General features: G+C 43.1%; 2 protein-coding genes across 6 annotated transcripts; both read right to left on the bottom strand.

The window, feature by feature from the left end:
- Positions 1 to 4,595, bottom strand: GPR135 (G protein-coupled receptor 135). Its single transcript, XM_060754880.2, has one exon. The coding sequence runs from the start codon at positions 3,283 to 3,285 to the stop codon at positions 1,999 to 2,001; it is 1,287 nt and encodes a 428-aa protein (XP_060610863.2). The 5' UTR covers positions 3,286 to 4,595; the 3' UTR covers positions 1 to 1,998.
- Positions 4,596 to 9,838: 5,243 nt separating this feature from the next.
- L3HYPDH (trans-L-3-hydroxyproline dehydratase) lies at positions 9,839 to 18,913 on the bottom strand. Of its 5 annotated transcripts, none has more exons than XM_067463061.1 (6): positions 18,827 to 18,905; positions 15,023 to 15,093; positions 13,066 to 13,235; positions 12,546 to 12,668; positions 11,834 to 11,971; positions 9,839 to 11,097 (listed from the first exon to the last, which is right to left on the bottom strand). In XM_067463061.1, the coding sequence occupies exons 1-6, from the start codon at positions 18,835 to 18,837 to the stop codon at positions 10,972 to 10,974; spliced, it is 639 nt and encodes a 212-aa protein (XP_067319162.1). In that variant the 5' UTR covers positions 18,838 to 18,905; the 3' UTR covers positions 9,839 to 10,971. The 5 variants fall into 5 exon arrangements, with proteins under 5 accessions (XP_067319162.1, XP_060609872.2, XP_060609901.2 ...); XM_060753889.2 differs by lacking the exon at positions 18,827 to 18,905 and adding an exon at positions 17,881 to 18,248 and having other exon boundaries at positions 15,006 to 15,093; XM_060753918.2 differs by lacking the exon at positions 18,827 to 18,905 and adding an exon at positions 17,881 to 17,959.
- Between the last annotated feature and the right edge of the window lie 112 nt (positions 18,914 to 19,025).

Raw genomic sequence — 19,025 nt, 5'->3', positions numbered from 1 at the left:
TAGATATGGGCGAAACATCAGGAGAGAATGCTTCCGGAACATGGCCATACACCCTGGAAATCTTACAGCAACCTTCTTTGACAGAGAAGGTGAAATATCTTGTATTACCATCTCACAGGATTCCATGCCCCCGATGGCGCAGTGGGTTAAGACCGACTGAAGACCGACAAGTTGCAGGTTCGAATCCGGGGAGAGGTGGATGAGCTCCCTCTATCAGCTCCAGCTCCTCATGCGGGGACATGAGAGAAGCCTCCCACAAGGATAATAAAAACATCAAATCATCCAGGCGTCCCCTGGGCAACGTCTTTGCAGACGGCCAATTCTCTCACATCAGAAGCGACTTGCAGTTTCTCAAGTCGCTCCTGACACGACAACCCCCCCCCCCAAAAAACAGGATTCCATAGCATTGAGCCAAAGAGGTTAAAGTGGTGCCAAACTGCATTAATTCTGCAGTGTAAAGCCAGAAGGGCTTCACTGCTCCTAATACATTTAAGTCACTGCCTACCATTGTTTTCCACTGCTGTATCCCAAGAGCTTGAGAAGTAACAGATCCTGGAGCAGAAATTAGCAGGTGCAGATAACAGTTAACAGGTGCAGCTCTGTAAAAGGGGAAAACTGTCACACAAAAAGTCCAGGAGATCAAATTGACCCTTACTGTTTTCCTTGCATCCATTTCCCCCCAAAATAATTATTTCTGGAGTGCATCAACAGTGCACTGTTGCTGCAGTTTTTCTCCACGGGATATGCAGTCTAGCATCCTTTGCAAGACAGCTCTAATGCTACAGTCCAGGTGAGTGGATCAGAGCAAGGATTTCAATCGTTTGTCACCTGAATGATTCATCTCCCCATACTTCTGACCGCTAAGTAGCCAAGAGTGCATCTACACTGCAGAATTTTAATGTCATTCTGACAGCGCTTCAACTTGTTATGGTTCAATGCGACTGCAACATGTGCCTCACCAAAGAGTGCATGTGCCTCACCAAACTACAAACCCCAGGATTCCATAGCATTGGGTCATGGCAGTTAAAGGGCATCTATCTGTATTAATTCTGCAGTGTAGATGCACTGTATGTTGGAAGGGGTTTTTGAACCCCTGTGGGACCACAAAAAGAGCCCTTGGATTAAAGTCTACTAAAACTCTCTCAGCAAACTACAAATTTCAGAACTCCATAGCTCAGTGCTGTGGCAGCCAAAGTCATACCAAACTGCAAAAATGGTGCACTTGTGGATACACCCCCAGATTCACTAGTAGATGGTCTTATCACACGACACCGGGTATGGGCAAACTTGAGCCCTCTCTCCAGGTGTTTTGGACTTAGAATCATAGAATAGAATCATAGAGATGGAAGACACCTCATGGCCCATCCAGTCCAACCCCCTGCCAAGAAGCAGGAAAATTCCATTCAAAGCACCCCTGACAGATGGCCATCCATTTAAACTCTTCCAAACTCTTCTAAACTGCGCCTCCACCACAGTCTGGGGCAGAGAGTTCCACTGCTGAACAGCTCTCACAGTCAGGACGTTCTTCCTAATGTTCAGATGGAATCTCTGGTAGGCTGTTAGGAATTGTGGGAGTTGAGGTCCAAACACCTGGAGTAGTAAGCAGATGCACATTTCCTTCCTGTAATGCAAACCAATGCAATGGCTTCACTGTACTGTTATGTATCCTGAGTTTGCCATGCCTGCACTACACTGTCAAAGTGCTGCTATTCCACTTTAAATCGTATACCTGCCTCATATGTAATATTGGGATTTTTAGTTTATGAAGGTTCCTTTAAAATTGTCATCTGGACAGTTCCTGGGACTTCTCTAGCTGAACCACAGAATAGAATAGCAGTGCTTTAACAGCACGGTGTAATAATCTCTGTAAGATCTTCTTTCTTCCTCTGGGAGACAAGGTTTTTGGATAATTTTTCACCACACCTGAACAGGATGATCTTGGCACTGTTACACCAGCAGTGACTGACTACCTTGTTGCCTCCCACGGCATTTTTTGTCTCAAAGGCTTGTGTCACAAGTAGCCAATTTGGGCTGAGGGCATCCAGAAGCCGCGCCAGGCCTCCCATCGCGGCAGAAGAGGACAGCGGGGTTTTTACAGGCCCACATGGCCATCTCATTTCCGCTGGCCGGGCTGGAGGAGGTCAGGGTGCTCCCGGCGGTGACCCCACTATGGCTGGCGTAGCACTCAGCCCGGCCCTTGGCATCCAAGCGTCGGCTTTTGGTTGCTGCGAAGAAGGCCGCCACGTTGTTGTTCCGAGTCCGGTAGCCCCCTTCGCGGCTGCGGCCCAGGAGCAGCGAGATGTTGGGGTTGCGCGCAGCATAGATGAGGGGGTTGACAGCCCCGTTGGCCCAAGCCATCCAGCTGGCCGCTGCGTCCAAAGTGGGTGAGAAGGAGAGACGTCCGACGGCCGCAGCCAACCCCAGGAGGCAGTAGGGTCCCCAGCAGCAGATGATGGAGACGATCATGATGAGGACAGTAGTGGCTGTCCGCATCTCGCCATAGAAGCGCAAGAGGTGCCCGTAAGTGGTGAGGGGCCGCACCCGGCTCTCCGACAACCGGACAGCTCGGCAGATGTGGTAGTGGCAGAAACACATGATGGAGAAAGGCAGCAGGTAGCAAATGATAATCAGGGTGGCTCCGTAGGAGGCTCCCAACCGAGAAGAGCCCCACGGTAAGACATAGAGGCAGTGGTCCGTTGCGGTAGAAGCCACGTTACCAGGCACAGCTACCTGTTCTTCCTCCTCTTCCTCCTCTTGGGCTAGTAGGTACCACGGGCTGGAGAAGCCCAAGGAGGCCAACCAAACGGCGGCTAGGAGCTGGGCAGCACGGCGGCGGCTCATCTTGTGGCGTGGCTGCCGAACGATGGCACAATAGCGGTCAAAGGCAAGCAGGGCCATGGTTAGCGTGGCGGCGACACCAAGCCCTATGTGGACAGTGGCACTGGCAAGGCAAAGGCGTGGGCCAAAGAGCCAGGGGCCACTGAGGAGGCTGAAGAAGGCTGGTGGAAGGCACAGCACGGCGGCCAGCAGTTCGGCCAAGGCCAAGGAGAGGACGAAAGCGTTGGTGACCGTCCGCAATTGCCGGTGCCGCAGGATGACCCCCACCACGGCGCCGTTGCCCAGAGCGGAGAGGGCGAAGATCAGGAGCAGGAGCAAAGCTTGGGAGGCCAGCGCCGCCCCGGATGAGCTCCATCGCTTGGGGTCCAGTGCCCAACTCGCCCCTTCAGTGTCCATGCTACCATTGCCATTCCCAGATGCATTGCTCAGTAGGGTGGGCAACTCCATTGAATGCTAATACAGTGGACTGAACCAGAACCCAAGTGACTGAGAGCAACAGGCCAAGACAGAAAACCAAAGTAAGAATACTTTATATACAGTAGACTCTCAGTTAAGAGGAACTCAAGCAACCAGAACTCTCAAGCAACCGGAGGGGAGGGTTTTCAAAGAAATAATACTTTTAAATATAGTTGATTCTGAGTTAATTGGAACTCAAGCAACTGGACCTCTCAAGTAACCGTCAAAAATATAAAATAACTAATAGTTGATATACTTCAATTAAAATAATACAAAATCATTTTAAGTATTTATTATTATTTATTTACTATATTTATATCCCGCTCTTCTCAAACCCGAAGGGGATTCAGGGTGGCTTACAGCAGGGTCAAGTACCTACATATTGTGTAGTGAAACTGTCTTACACTATATTTAAGTTTGTCTTAACTTAATTGTAATCACTATACTTCAATACTAATAACAGATCAGCAAAGTTTATGGTATAGTAATAGTATGGTGTATATTATTAATTAGGCCCCATTTTAACGGCAACTCTCAAGCAACCAGAAACTATATTATACTGTGTGTTCATTTTTGTTTCAAATTGCTTTTAGTAACCAATCAACAGTTTATGGTATAGTAATAGTATGGGATATACTCTTAGTTAGGCCCCATTTTAACAGCAACTCTCAAGCAACCAGAAACTATATTATACTGTATGTTTGTTTTTGTCTCAAATTGCTTTTAGTAACCATGAATATCAAATGTCAATACATGATATTTATGGTAAAGCATGGTGTATAGTATTAGTTAGGCCTTTTTTTAAATACTAGGAGTAACTCCCAAGCAACTAGAAACAACATTAAAGGTATGGCATCAGCCAACTCCCCCATAGGTGCCTGTTAACTGAGAGCATACTATAAATAATAATAATATACTGTATAATATATAATTATAATATATAATTATATAATATTAGAAAAAAATGGTATAATTATAATATAATATAATTATAAAACTGAAATAATAAAAGGTTTCTAATTACTTTTAGTAACCATGAATATCAAGTGTCAATACATGATATTTATGGTATAGCATGGTGTATAGTATTAGTTAGGCCTGATTTTAATACCAGGAGTAACTCCCAAGCAACTAGAAACAACATTAAAGGTATGGCATCGTCCAACTCCCCCATAGGTGCCTGTTAACTGAGAGCATACTATAAATAATAATAATAATAATATACTAATATAATATATAATATAATATATAATTATAATATGTAATAATATATTATTAGAAAAATGTTTGTATAATAATTATAATATTATAATATAACACAATGTATAATATAATATATAATAATATAATATTAGAAAAATGTTTGTATAATAATTATAATATAATATTATAATATAATGTATAATATAATATATAATTATAATATATAATAATATATTAGAAAAATGTTTGTATAATAATTATAATATAATATAATATAATGTATAATATAATATATAATTATAATATATAATAATATAATATTAGAAAAATGTTTGTATAATAATTATAATATTATAATATAATGTATATTATAATATAATGTATAATATAATATATAATTATAATATATAATAATATAATATTAGAATGTTTGTATAATAATTATAATATTATAATATAATGTATATTATAATATAATGTATAATATAATATATAATTATAATATATAATAATATAATATTAGAATGTTTGTATAATAATTATAATATAATATTATAATATAATGTATAGTATAATATATAATTATAATATATAATAATATATTAGAAAAATGTTTGTATAATAATTATAATATAATATAATATAATATATTATTATAATAATATAATAATGAAATAATAAAATGACAATGGTTTCTATTGGTTGTTACTCGCCTCTGCTGCTCAATGCTTATGGAAGGCAAGGAAGAAGACAACCCAGCCAAGGAGGATGGAGAGAGACAGAGAGAGGAGGAGGAAAGTTGCTCTCTGGCGCCCCCGCGAGGAATGGGCAGGAAGGGCGCGCCAATCCAGGGAAGAGAGGCTTGCACCGAGGCTGGCTCAGGATGCTGCTGGAGATGCGGTGCTGCAAGGGAGCCAAGCCAGGCGAGAGTGGGGGCCAAGGCACAGCCCAGTCCTGGCGAGTTGGCCACCGCCTACGCCTCCTTTGCCTTGCTTGGCCGGGGGGCCCTCCTGCCAGTGACGTCGCTGCAGCCCCGTTGTCCCGGGAAACCGTGGGAGGGGGCTTCCATCCATCCATCCCTCGGCCTCCTCCCTCCCTCCCTCCGGGCTGGGCGCAGCCTTCCTTCCGTCCAGCAGGGGGAGCTCCAGCCAAGGCCAAAACTGGCATGCCACAGGTGTCTGCTGTTTTTTCTGCATGCATGCACCAGGGATGTTTTCTGCCTGGCACCTTTACAGAAGCATCTATTTCTATTTTATTGACTACTAGCTGTACCCGCCACGCATTGCTGTGGTCAGCCTTCCCTCCCTCTTCTCCTTTCTTTCTCTCCTTCCTTCCTTCCCTCCCTCTTTTTCTTTCCCTTCCACTTTCTCTTCTTCTTTCTTCCTTCTCTACCTGTTTCTTTCCTCCCTTCCTTTGCTCTTTGGTTCCATCTTTCCTTGTCTCTTTTCTTACTTCCCTCCCTCTTTCTCTCTTTCGTTCATTCTCTCCTTCCTTCCCTCTCTTTCCTTCCTTCTTTCACTTTTTTATTTTCTTCTCCCCTTCTTTCCTTCTCTGCCTTTCTTTCTTTCCTTCATTCTCTCCTTCCCTTCTTCTTTCCCTCTTTCTCTCCTTCCTTCCTTTCTTCCTTCCTTCCTTTCCTTCCTCCCTCCCTGCCTGCCTTCTGTGTATTATGTATATGTGTATATATGTGTGTTTGTGTATATTTTATTATTTATTATTATTTATTTATTTACTTCATTTGTATACCGCTACAAATTATTTACTTCATTTGTATACCGCTCCTTCTCTTCTTTCCCTCTTTCTCTCATAGAATCATAGAATCAAAGAGTTGGAAGAGACCTCATGGGCCATCCAGTCCAACCCCCTGCCAAGAAGCAGGAATATTGCATTCAAATCACCCCTGACAGATGGCCATCCAGCCTGTTTAAAAGTTTCCAAAGAAGAAGACTCCACCACATTCCGGGGCCAGGCATGTAGCCGGGGGGGGGGGGGGGGGCTTGAGGGGCTTCAGCCCCCCCCCCCGAAATTCTGATGGTGGTTCGTGAAAAGGCCTTACTAGTGCATTTTTTAAACTGTTATGTTTATTCATATCATGATCTGATCACCATACTCAATATATCCCATATGCATGATGGGGGTATTGGGGTAATGATACAAAAGGTTTGCTAGGCTAGACCCTCTTTCACTCGGACTCAGCCCCCCACCCCCGAAACTCGCCCCTGAAAAAAATTCACACCCCCCCCCCCCGAAACGAAATCCTGGATACGGGCTTGCCATGGACCATCCAGTCCAACCCCCTGCCAAGAAGCAGGAATATTGCATTCAAATCACCCCTGACAGATGGCCATCCAGCCTCTGTTTAAAAGCTTCCAAAGAAGGAGCCTCCACCACACTCCGGGGCAAAGAGTTCCACTGCTGAACGGCTCACCCAGTCAGGAAGTTCTTCCTCATGTTCAGATGGAATCTCCTCTCTGCCAACCTAGCAGTTCGAAAACATGCAAATGTGAGTAGATCAATGGGTACCGCTCCAGCAGGAAGGTAATAGTGCTCCATGAAGTCATGCTGGCCATATGACCTTGGAGGTGTCTATGGACAACACCGGCTCTTTGGCTTAGAAATGGAGATGAGCACCACACCTCAGAGTCAGACACAACTGAACTTAATGTCAGGGGAAAACCTTTACCTTTAATATGTGTGTTTGCTTATATATATATATGGTTTTGTGCATGCATTGTAATTTTTTTAAAGTTTTTTCTGCTGTTTTTCAGTGTTTTTATGAGTGATGGTCACTTGTTGGCCTGATAGGTGTAGTGTGTCCAAATTTGGTGTCAATTTGTCCAGCGGTTTTTTAATTATGTTAATCCCACAAACGAGCATTACATTTTTATTTATATAGATTCTAATGGCTTTGGCTGTGTGGATCATAATAAATTGTGGCATGTTTGTGGTGGTTTGGGGATACCAAGAGGAATCTGCATAATGACCAAGTAGCAACAATAAGAACAAATTACAGAACAACAGACTGGCTCAAGATTGGGAAAGGCATACGGCAGGGTTGTATACTCCCACCCAACCTATTCAACTTGTATGCAGAATACATCATGCTATGTGCGGGGTTTGATGAATCTAAGGCTGGAGTTGAAATTGCTGGATGAAACATGATCAACCTTAGATATACCCCTTTGACTTAAATCAAGAAATAGTTTTCTAAGATCTACGGAGACACTCACTGGAACAGCTTAGCAAGCAAGAGTCCAAAAGTGGCAGGCTCAAACCCAGAACCTCAATCAATGGCTGATACCAAATGAGATACTCCCTCCTGGGCAAACAGAAAACTGGGTGACTTCGAAGGCACTGAATAGACTGCACTCTGGCACCACGAGATGCAGTCAACCTTAAGAAATGGGGCCACAAAGTGGAGTCCATGACATGTGAGTGTGGAGAAGAGCAAACCACAGACCACCTACTGCAATGCAACCTGAGCCCTGCCACATGCACAGTGGAGGACCTTCTTATAGCCACACCAGAAACACTCCATCTGGCCAGCTACTGGTCAAAGGACATTTAATAGAATGCCAAGTTTGCAAACTTTGTGTGTGTGTGTGTGGGTGGGTGTTTTAATACAATACAGCTGTTTGGTTCGCTCCTAACACAATAAATAAATAAAACACTTTGATGGCTGACAGTGAGGATGAACTGAGGAGCCTTCTGTTGTTGTTCATTCATTCAGTCGTTTCCGACTCGTGACTTCATGGACCAGCCCACACCAGAGCTCCCTGTCGGCCATCACCACCCCCAGTTCCTTCAAGGTCAATCCAGTCACTTCAAGGTTACCATCCATCCATCTTGCCCTTGGTCGGCCCCTCTTCCCTTTTCCCCAACATAATTGTCTTCTCTAAGCTTTCCTTTCTTCTCATGATGTGGCCAAAGTACTATGGGGAATACCATTGCTTTAACTATGCGGATCCTCTAACCTTCTAACCAAGGTGAAAGAAGAAAGTGCAAAAGTTGGGTTGCAGTTAAATATAAAAAAAACCAAGATGATGGCAGTGAGTGAGAACTGGCAAGTAGAGGGAGAAAACTTGGAGGCAGTGACAGACTTCATATTTCTAAGCACAAAGATGCAGAGTGCAGCCCGGAAATCAGAAGAGGTTTACTTCTTAGGAGGAGAGCAATGACCAATCTTAATAAAATAGTGAAGAGTAGAGACATCACACTGACAACCATGATCCGCATAGTTAAAGCAATGGTATTCCCTGTAGTAACCTATGGATGTGAGAGCTGGACCACAAGGAAGCCTGAGCGAAGGGAAATGCTTTGGAGGTTTTGGAGGAAAATTCTGAGAGTGCCTTGGTCTGCAAGAAGATCAAATTAGTCCATCCTCCAGGAAATAAAGCCCAGCTGCTCAGTGGAGGGAAGGATATTAGAGGCAAAGATGAAGTACTTTGACCACATCATGAGAAGACAGGAAAGCTTAGAGAAGACAATTATGCTGGAGAAAATACTTAATTATTGTGTCCTTTTAAAAGTTATTTAATATATGCATCATTATTTGTTTTTACTTTTCTTTGCAAATATTTAAATTTTGGATTATTACTCTTTAAAAGGTTTTATCTTGTTACATGAAACAGAATTGTACCAGACCCAATCTGGACAGTGCCCTGCACAACAGGAAATCACACACTCTGGTAATGGATGGGAGATATCATTGTCCAAACCTCAGTCACATATAAACACATGCTTAGCTCATCCTAAAAATGCCCCAATGCTGTAATTAGGCTTTTCAGTTAACTCTGAATTTGGGTGTTAACTACTAAAAGAGAGGATTATACCAATGAAAGATAGATGTTTTGATGACTAAAAAGAGCATGTACCCCTTTGATGAAAGACTAAACTACAATAGTAGTAGTAGTAATAATAATAACACTTTAACAGAAGAGCCATCAGGACTTCCTCCTTTCTTTTGATCTTTTTACTTTATGGTGTTGTAAAACCACTTCTTTAATGGGATCCTATAGTTCTTTCCTTTTTTTCTGCAGTCTTCCTTGTGAGAAGCTCTACAGGATGTCAACGCCCCCCCCCCTCGAGGCACCCTATAAAGATACTTCACAGGAAAGAAGTTGATAAAACAGGGAAAGATGTAACTGTGTATAAATATATTTGAATGACGTCTGAACTGAGAGGTTTTGTAACTGTTTCTTCAACTGTATGTATGCTGCCACCTTTACTTAGTATTCAGGCTGAGTTATGTGTGTGGAGAGGATACTTAGTAACACCCTTCCGTTCACTATGAGGTTTTCCTCAGAGGGTTTAAATACCAATAACGTTCACACACAGGCTGTTGTAATGTGTTAACTATAATAAAACGTTTATTTAACTGGCTTAAACTCTTCTGGTACAAATGTGTAATGGTTTCTGTAAGTTAATGGCACAAAAGCTTTTGGTTACGTTTGATGTACCATTCTTAGATGGGGACTGGGTTCAAATCTAGAGTTAACAAACAGGAGATTATCTCAGGAAATTAATGTCTGAAGATAATTCCAAACCAAATTCCCCCTTTCTGGAATCTAGCCAAAGGACACTTTTGGCCTAGCCTTCCTCAAGGATAAAAGATACAGACCATAAAGCAAGGTCCTGTTCCCTGTCAGTATTCTTGGCCAATTCCTCTAGACCTTGAATACTACAAAAGATTAACCCAGTTCTCCTATCTAGTACTATCCAACTGTTAACACCAACTGACTACCTTAACTCCCCAACCGACAAAACCCAACTGCCAACTCAAGCCTCAAAAATTCAAAAGGTGCACTTTTTTTCTTTATCTGAATATTAGGCTCCGCCCGCTATTCCTAACCAATCCTGGCCATGTACTCTTTGCTTCCTTAACAAGGACCCCCCCCCCCTAAGAAAACCTAACCTAAGATGGCATCTCCCTGTTTCCCTAATCCAAAATGGCTGCAGGGGCTTCGCTAGGCCCCACATTCTGGCTGCTAAAGGTAAGGGTTCATTACACACACCCTGTGGGCCCTCGGAGAAAGGAGGGTGCTGCAGGCAGCGGAGAAGCGGGCTGTGATATGGGCCTGCAAAGCGGAGGCCTGTGAGGAGCCCTGCCTGGTCCCGCCTCGGCTGTTCCCTGCACTCAGGGTGCCCCTTCCAGGTGGGGTCAGGCCAGGGTCTCAGGTGAGGAGGCAGCCTCACCATCCACCAAGGAAATAGGGCTTGGGTCTGCCAGCTGCGCCAGAGGCTATCCCAGGTGGAGGCGGGGCCAGAGCCAGGCTCCAGGGAAGGAGGTGGCACAAGCAGGGAGCACTCCAGGCCCTCCTGGTGGGGAGGGAGGCCAAGGGGGAGCTGCTGGCCCTTCTCCTTCCCCGAGACCCCTCCTCCCCACCAGGGCCCAGTCTACACCCAGGGCTCGGAGGCACGCTCCCTGCCAGCCATCCGCCAGCCCGCCACCTCTCCCATCCCCAAGAGTAGCAATTACTTCAGAAAGAATCCATATTTCAAAGGGTCCTCCTCTTCAAGAGTGAATGTTGATGTTCCCGTGTAAAAGGACTCTCCAGCCACTTCTACTATAACAGCATTGTGATCTCCACATTTAGATTCCTGGATATAAAGAAAATGATTTGAATTAAACCTGGTAAATTATGACTAGTTTTACAACATAAGCTGTTCCAAATTGAAAACCAAACTTAAAAACTAAGAGAAAGGAATAGACTGGATGAAATTCAGTTTTTTGCAATCTTCTTCTGATCCTACTCCCTTACTTTCTCCTGTGATCCAAAATCTTTACAAAATGTTTTGAAATAGGTTTGTTCCAGGCTGTAGTGGAAGGGGAAATTGCAAATATCTAAAACTTATTTCAAGCAGTATAAATACTCCTTCCCAAAATTGATTTTATTTATTATTTATTTCATACACTTGTACCCTGCCCTTCTCACCCTCAGGGGGGGGGGGGGAGAGCATTCCCTCCTCCCTGTTGAGACCCAATGAACATTTAATAATGTTCTGTAGGCCTACCGGCAGACTCCCCTGACTTTCTGGAGATATTTTTTCAATACAGAGACTATCAGCTGAGCATGAATTAGCTTTCTACTCACACAACACTGAATTTCACCTACTTGGCTTAAATATACAGCTAATACATACTCAAAAGAGACGCTATTTTAAGTAGAAAGAACCAGCTGTAATTCAGATTAATGTAACAGCATCATGCGATAATGCAAAACCTGCCTCCTCATGTTAAAAACAAAATAACAGGCATTCTTCTTATCTAAATGAATTATGAGATTTTTCACATCCCCCCTCAGACCTCTAAATCCCACAAGACTTTAGGTCTTGCCTTTATTGCTTTTCCAGTAAACAAGGAGCCAGTTGAACTGCTTCTGAAGGTCCTGGTCTGGTTCAGTTGAATTAGTCCTTTATGGTACTGTAAGGCAATGCGAGCAGTCACACCCGACCCAGTAGGACTGCGATCAACCTGGTTAGAAAGACATGGATTGTTGTATTTTGGAACTTCAGCACTCAATTCTTTGACAAATGTGAATTAGCAGCATTATTATCATCAAATTATCCAAATTTACCAAACATGCATGCTCCAAAGCTGCACTTGCTTTGGTGTGCAAATCTACATATTATGTTTATGTTCAGACATAATGGCACATAACAACCTGTCACTTTAAGAAGGAGCAGCTTTGTCGCTTCTGCTCATAAGTACAATTTTTGCATTCTGCGCCCATGAAAGGAAGAAATAAATGGTTAAGATGGTACTTCTGTGAGGTCCACTGATTCACTCCTCTGTCTGGTTGGGTTTAGCCCACTTTGTCCAGTTCCAAGGAAATGGCAAACTCACAGATTTCTGGCCACCTATGCAAATCACTAACAGGACGGCACCTCTTAGCATTTCTCGCAATGGCTAGAGCTGCTGGGATTTGCAGTGCAACATCACCTGGACAGTCACTTCACTTGTATTGGTTTTACATGAAACCCCTCCCATATTGCTCCTCTGTGCACAATGTCTATATAAACCATTTAGGGAAGCACGAAAGTTCTACCTGTGCATCTGCAAACACGCATATGTTGACTGTTGGGTCATCGCTAAATTTGTCTTTTCCATCCGTCAGTATAGTTCCATAGATGAAAGCCACATCTTCAATTAAAGGATGGTGAACTTTGAACTAGAAATAATATTTTAAAATAATCAAATTTTGAATAAAACATCAGAAAAATGCAGCATTAGGATAGCTATATTATATCCATTCCCTCTTTCAAGTCTATACAATTAGCATGGCAGTGCAATGGAATTTAAGGCCCTTTATGTCTACAAGTACAAATAGTTTTAGCAAGATCACTCTGCAAAGTCTTCTTCCAAAATGTACTTTACAACCATTAATTTCAAACATGCTCTTTTCTGATAACATTTTAAACGCATGAATGTATATTGATAATTTCCTCTGCCTTTTTTGGGTGAAAGACCTGGACAACACAATTCCAAAACATGGGCTAAGTCAATTCCATGGCAAATTCATGACACAAAGAGGAACTATAGTAGAATAGAGGAAGACCAAATAGTACCTGAGACTTTACTGCTTCAGTTACTGCAGATGCTGCATCAATCAGATCCTGAATTTTCGAAGAAGAAACATCAAGTCCCAACTGGTCAGCACTGAGAAATGCATAGAAAGCGCCACCATATCCAACATCAAGAACTACTTTTCCATATCCTGGAACATCAATGGAAACATCTAAAAATAAAGAGGCAGAGATATATAGAATTACTAAACACTTTACTTTTTAAAAACTTGGCTTTTCCGATGTACCTTTGGAGAGTGCCCATACATCCCATCTTGTTCTGCTCATCTACAGTGTTGTCCTCATGATGCACTTCCCCTGTCCTTAATGAAGGTCTAACCTCACTGTTCCTCCCTTATGAGCTTTCCCCTCAAAATACACTTTTTCCTCTCCTATCTCATGCAGGGTTTTATCATTTATCATTTTATCTTGTACATTTGGTTTGCCCACTGTGTTCCATTTTCCATTATGTTATTTTCCACTGTTTATTTTATTTTGTCACTTTATGTATTAGATCCTGATGTAATGTTTTTGTTGCCTTGTATTTATTTGTTGTTTTGTATTTTTGGGCTTGGCCTCATGTGAGCAGTCCTGAATCCCCTTTGGGGAGATGGTGGGGGGGGGGGGGGGGGTATAAATAAAGTGTAATATTATGATTATTATGATTATTACTATTGCAGATTATTCTCACGTGTTTTTCCCTCACTCCCTCCAGTCACTACAACAAGCAATGCTTGTACGTCCCTTATATGATAAAACGTACTACTACTACTACTAATAATAATAATAATAATAATAAACTTTATAGACCCCAAGGGGACTCAGGGCAGTTTACACACAAAAAAAGGTAAACATTTAATGCCCTGAAACAAATGGATGGATGGCCATCTGTCAGGGGTGATTTGAATGCAATATTCCTGCTTCTTGGCAGGGGGTTGGACTGGATGGCCCATGAGGTCTCTTCCAACTCTTTGATTCTATGATTCTATAAATACAAACACCTCTGAATAATAAAGAATAATACAGAAAAATGACAGTAAACTTATAGCAAAAAGAATCGACATCAAGATGAAAAACAAAATACAAGCAATCAAATAAAACTTAATTATACTAATAACATAATTAACATTAAGACATGTACCCAAGAAAATGGCAATCATGGCTGTCCTTTAAAAAGTACCATAGCAGCCAACTTTCCGATGGAATTAATTTAAAAAGTGTCACACACACAGAGGTGCAAGCATTATTAGGTAAAGATTTGAAGTATTAGGTAAAGATTCTGTACAGCAGAGTGGGAACTACAATGTCACATTATTAGCAAACAATTCTATGTTATTATGGATGTTCTGAACTAAAATGTTATCTTAAGTGTTTTGCCAATAATTCAGGAGTGACTAGCAAATAAGTGGAGACTTTGGGAGGGTGGAGTATAAGAAGATGCTCAATTAGTCATGAGGACTAAAAGAAGGACAAACTTGGTGTGTGTGGTGGAGAAAGGGGGCTGTCATGCCTCTTGGCTCTCAGTTCTCTCATTCTGGCCCCAGAAACTTGTCTTCAATTATGTATTTCAAATAGCATTTATATTTAATGGTATTTTCAAACTCCTGTAATACTACTTATTCAGCTATTTTTAATTTTTTAAGCTGCCTTGGCTTCCCTGGCAGGAGGAAGATGAGAAATAATAAACTGATTAAATAAATAATTGCTTGTTGACATTAATCACTCAAGTTCATTACTAGAAGCTGTGTTCCCAACAGCAAATCTATTTCTGAATTGTACTCTTAAAGTTACAATACATATGCATTTCTGCTATAGCACAGCTTCAAAATTTTACAAGAAAATAAAACTTCTTAAAGAGATGACAAGAATTACCATCACTCAACAATCTGGGCAAAATCTATGGCAGTCAATGTGTATTATTTAATACAGAAATCCATATGCACCTAAGAACAAAACGTACAGCTCACTAGAACAACCATGAGAAGAAATGCAGTAGTAGAGAGCAGTGTTCGTTTGAAGAAATTTTGCAGCCTGGAAAATAGCAGAAAAGGAGGTTAGTCATATTAGTCAAACATTATCAGGACTCTAAGTTAAGGAGCATATATTCATCTTAAATGCTGATGGAACTGGCATGTTATTACCTCCCTTCAAGATCACTCCAACTAATGGCAACCTTATCATGGTTTTTTTCCTGGTAAATTTCCTTAGGGGGAAATTCTTTCAGGATGAAGAATGGGAGATCTTCCAAATATTGGACTTCAGCTCCCATTCTTCCATGCCATTGATGCTGTTGACAAAAGCCGACTAAATCCTTACACAACAGTGCGTAAATGGGGGTTCTGCAACATGCAGAAGAATTAGTAGAGTGGTTCCACGATTGTCGTGAATCTGGGAGAAAGGCAAGCCATGCAGAAGCTTTATTTAAAAACATTCCAGAATTCTTATGACTGACAGATACAAATTCTGGCAGCCCAGATGTGATGTGGCAGAAGAAATACTTAGAGGTATCTGTGAATTATCTGAGGCCAATCTCACCAAGGAGACACTAAGATTCCCTCTCAGTGAGCCTGCCCAGTGTTGCCATGGAGACATTGTGAGAACTGGAGAAAGGTGAAAGCAGGTGCAGCAGTTCCTCTGACACCCAGGCAACACTCGCATGTTATCATTAAAACCCAGAATAAGTGGTCATAGATGAATATATCGAGGGCACCTTGGGACTCCGTCTCAGAAAGTCTCCTCTATATGATGTTTGTCTGTTTGTAATGTGTCGTTTCATAACGTGAAGTATAGGTCTTATTTGATTTGTAGTTTCCTTATTTCTATATACCTAAAGCAGTGAGAGGGGCTGCAGGTCACGTGACTGATTCAGTAACAACTTGAAATGTTCAGGTTTAAACTGAATTACAGTTAGGGAATGTCAGTTGAGGAATGGCTGTTAGAGAAGTGTGCTGAACCTTGAATGAACTTGAGTCTATACTCAAGTTCATTGAGTCTGTCAGAGTGCAGACGCTGGTGTTAGAAACTGTTGAGATTTGTGTTTTATTTGAAAGTAAACTCTTTTTAAAGAGAGTTGTATAAAGCAACAGGTTTCTAAAGAAACTGGTAAAGATTCTAAGTTAAAGATACAAACTCTCAGAAATGTTACTGAAGTTTTAAACCCTTGACAAGATATGTGCATGTATCTTTAAACACATGAAGTTATCAGTAAACAAAGCATGTTATCAGTAAACAAAGCATGTTATCTTTAAAAGAAATCTGCTTGCATCATTGTTTGCTGAAAGCATCAAACAGAAACAAAATATCTACATGCCCAGTGATCATCCATTACCAAATAAACTCTGCAAATCCAATTAGATTGTGATCCTAACAGTTCATGATCTATATACCCTGATGGTCAATGATCCTAACATTACCTCCAATATGGAAAACTACAACTCCTATAATTTCATAAAGCCATGGTAGCTAAACTGGTATCAAACTGCATTCATTTCAGGATTTATTTTACCATGGGCTTCCAGATATGTTAAGACACTTTCTTGGAGGTGGTGTTGGGAGTGCTTCGCACATACAATTGTCACAAGACCATTGTAAGGATGAAGTGGGATAGAGGAAACTGCATTATTAGCACTGGGCATAAACCTCACCCTTCCTAATGTCATGACCCCTTAATACAATTCCTCATGTTGTGGTGACCCCCAACCAGATCATTTTTGTTGCTACTCCATAACTGTAATTTTGCTCCTGTTATGAATCATAATTTAAATATCATGACCGTATCTCTCTCCATGAACCAGCCCGAACTTTTAGATCTTCGGGTGAGGCCCTCCTTTTGCCCTTGCCATTCTCTCAGACTTGCCTTGTGGGCACAAGGGAGAGAGCCTTCTCCTCTCTGGCCCCCTAACTCTGGAACTCATTGCCCGGAGAGATTAGGAAAGCCCCTACATTAGAAACCTTTAAAAAGAGTCTCAAGTTCTACCACTGCGCTTTCGGAGAGTAGCCACATAATTTTATGCTATTGCTCCCTCAACGTTCTTGTCCCAGGAGGTTCCAGCCCTTTTAATTTAATTTAATTTTATTTATTTTCCGCTCTATCTCCCTGAGGGGACCCAGAGCGGATTACAGAATACATATATGGCAAACATTCAATGCCATTATACAGTTTGCAATATAAATACACAAATGTCCTGTTGCTATAAACTTAGCAAAAGTATCAATTCAATTAATCACGAGACTACTGAATTAATTCGTATAGCACATAAGCATGGGGGACAAATACGATGGGACTATTTAAAATGGTTTAACAAATATTGTGCTGTCGCATGCTGGGCCTGTACATCAGACTGTAGACAGGACATAAATTCTGTGTGCCCAATGGCTGCCTCAGATTAAATGCCTTTGGATTTCCTTAAAACACAGTCTCTAGGTTTGGGAGTTGTAGTTAACCTACATCCAGACAGCACTGTGGACTCAAAACAATGATGGATCTGGACCAAACCTGGAACAAATACTCAAGATGCCCAAATTCGAACACTGGTGGAGAACAGACTTGACATCTGGAAGTTCTGGTTGCTGGGATTTATAGTTCACCTACAGTCAAAGAGCATTCTGAACCCCAACAAGGACAGAACTGGCCCAAACTTCCCACACAGAACCCCCATGACGAATAGAAAATACTGCTTTCTGGTGGTTTTTGGAGACCCCTCTGACACCCCCCAGGGGTCCGGATTCTCAGGTTGAGAAACGCTGCTTCAAAGACATAGTTTAGGATAAACATCTTGGCATCTGTAAACTTGCACATATTATTATTATGGTTGTTACCGGTGGCGGCGGCGAAGGCGGGGACGCTGTGGAAGCGGGCGCGGGCCCCGCTGCGGCTTCCATCCCAGGCGGCGAAGGCGGTGACGGGCCCGCAGGGGCAGTGGATGGTGACCGCGGCCTCTCCTGGGGAAGGAGCCCCGCCGCGGTGTAGGCCGTAGTCGAGGGCGAAGCGGGCCAGGCAGAGGACGGCGTGGCCGCACATGGCGCTGGCGCCCTCGTTGTGGATAAAGAGGGCGCCCACGTCGGCCTCGGGCAGCTCGCTGGGCACCAGCAGCGCCCCATACATGTCGCGGTGGCCCCGCGGCTCGTGCATCAGCAGCCGCCGCGCCGCGTCAAGCTCCGGGGAGGTGAGCAGGAGGCGGCGCCGCTCCAGCAGCGACAGGCCCGGGGCTGACAGCGAACTCAGGCCGCCCCAAGGAGGCACCACACGGAGCGGCTCCCCGCCGGCGTGCATCTCCACGGCGCGGAGGACCAGGCCGCTCGGATCGTGAGGGGGAAGCCTCTCCGCCTGAGACATCCTCCAACGGCTTCTCCTCACGAATGAAACAGTTTAACGGTTTTCCTTCACTCAAGCCCCGCTCACCGACGTCTGTAATTGGCTGTTAGAGCCAAAGCGGGCTCGAGACCGCTCCACGGACGCTGATTGGCCGACGGTGAAGGCGGCACGCCTTCACCGTCGGCCAATCGGCGTCCGTGGAGCGGTCTCGAGCCCGCTTTGGCTCTAACAGCCAATTACAGACGTCGGTGGGCGGGGCTTGGTCAACGGAATTTTTCTCCCTTCCCCCACTATCTCACCACCAACGGCCTCACACTGTCCAAGGCCCCGCCCACTACGATATCCAAAGCGACGATTGGTTGATATCGAGGATATCTATCCTCTCACGGTGATTGGCCAAGCCGAAGATGGGTCCGTGCACAGGATTGGTCAGAAAACGCTTTCACTCACCCGGATACCATCTTTTCCGAAATGTGCTCTCCATCACTCAAGGTTTCTCTCCAGTCAGGCCCCACCCATCCACAGATCTAGGGCAGTGATTGGCTAATAAGTAAACGTTCCGCTGACTCTGATTGGCCCAGCGGAAGAAGGCGTGAGAAGAGGATTGGACAGAACCGCCCGTCAACTGTCCCCCGAAGGCAGCGCATGA

This window comes from Anolis sagrei, chromosome 1, assembly GCF_037176765.1.
Source record: "Anolis sagrei isolate rAnoSag1 chromosome 1, rAnoSag1.mat, whole genome shotgun sequence".
NCBI lineage: Eukaryota > Metazoa > Chordata > Lepidosauria > Squamata > Dactyloidae > Anolis > Anolis sagrei.
Note: the sequence above shows the minus strand (reverse complement) of the source record. Positions and strands in the feature narration are given on the sequence as shown.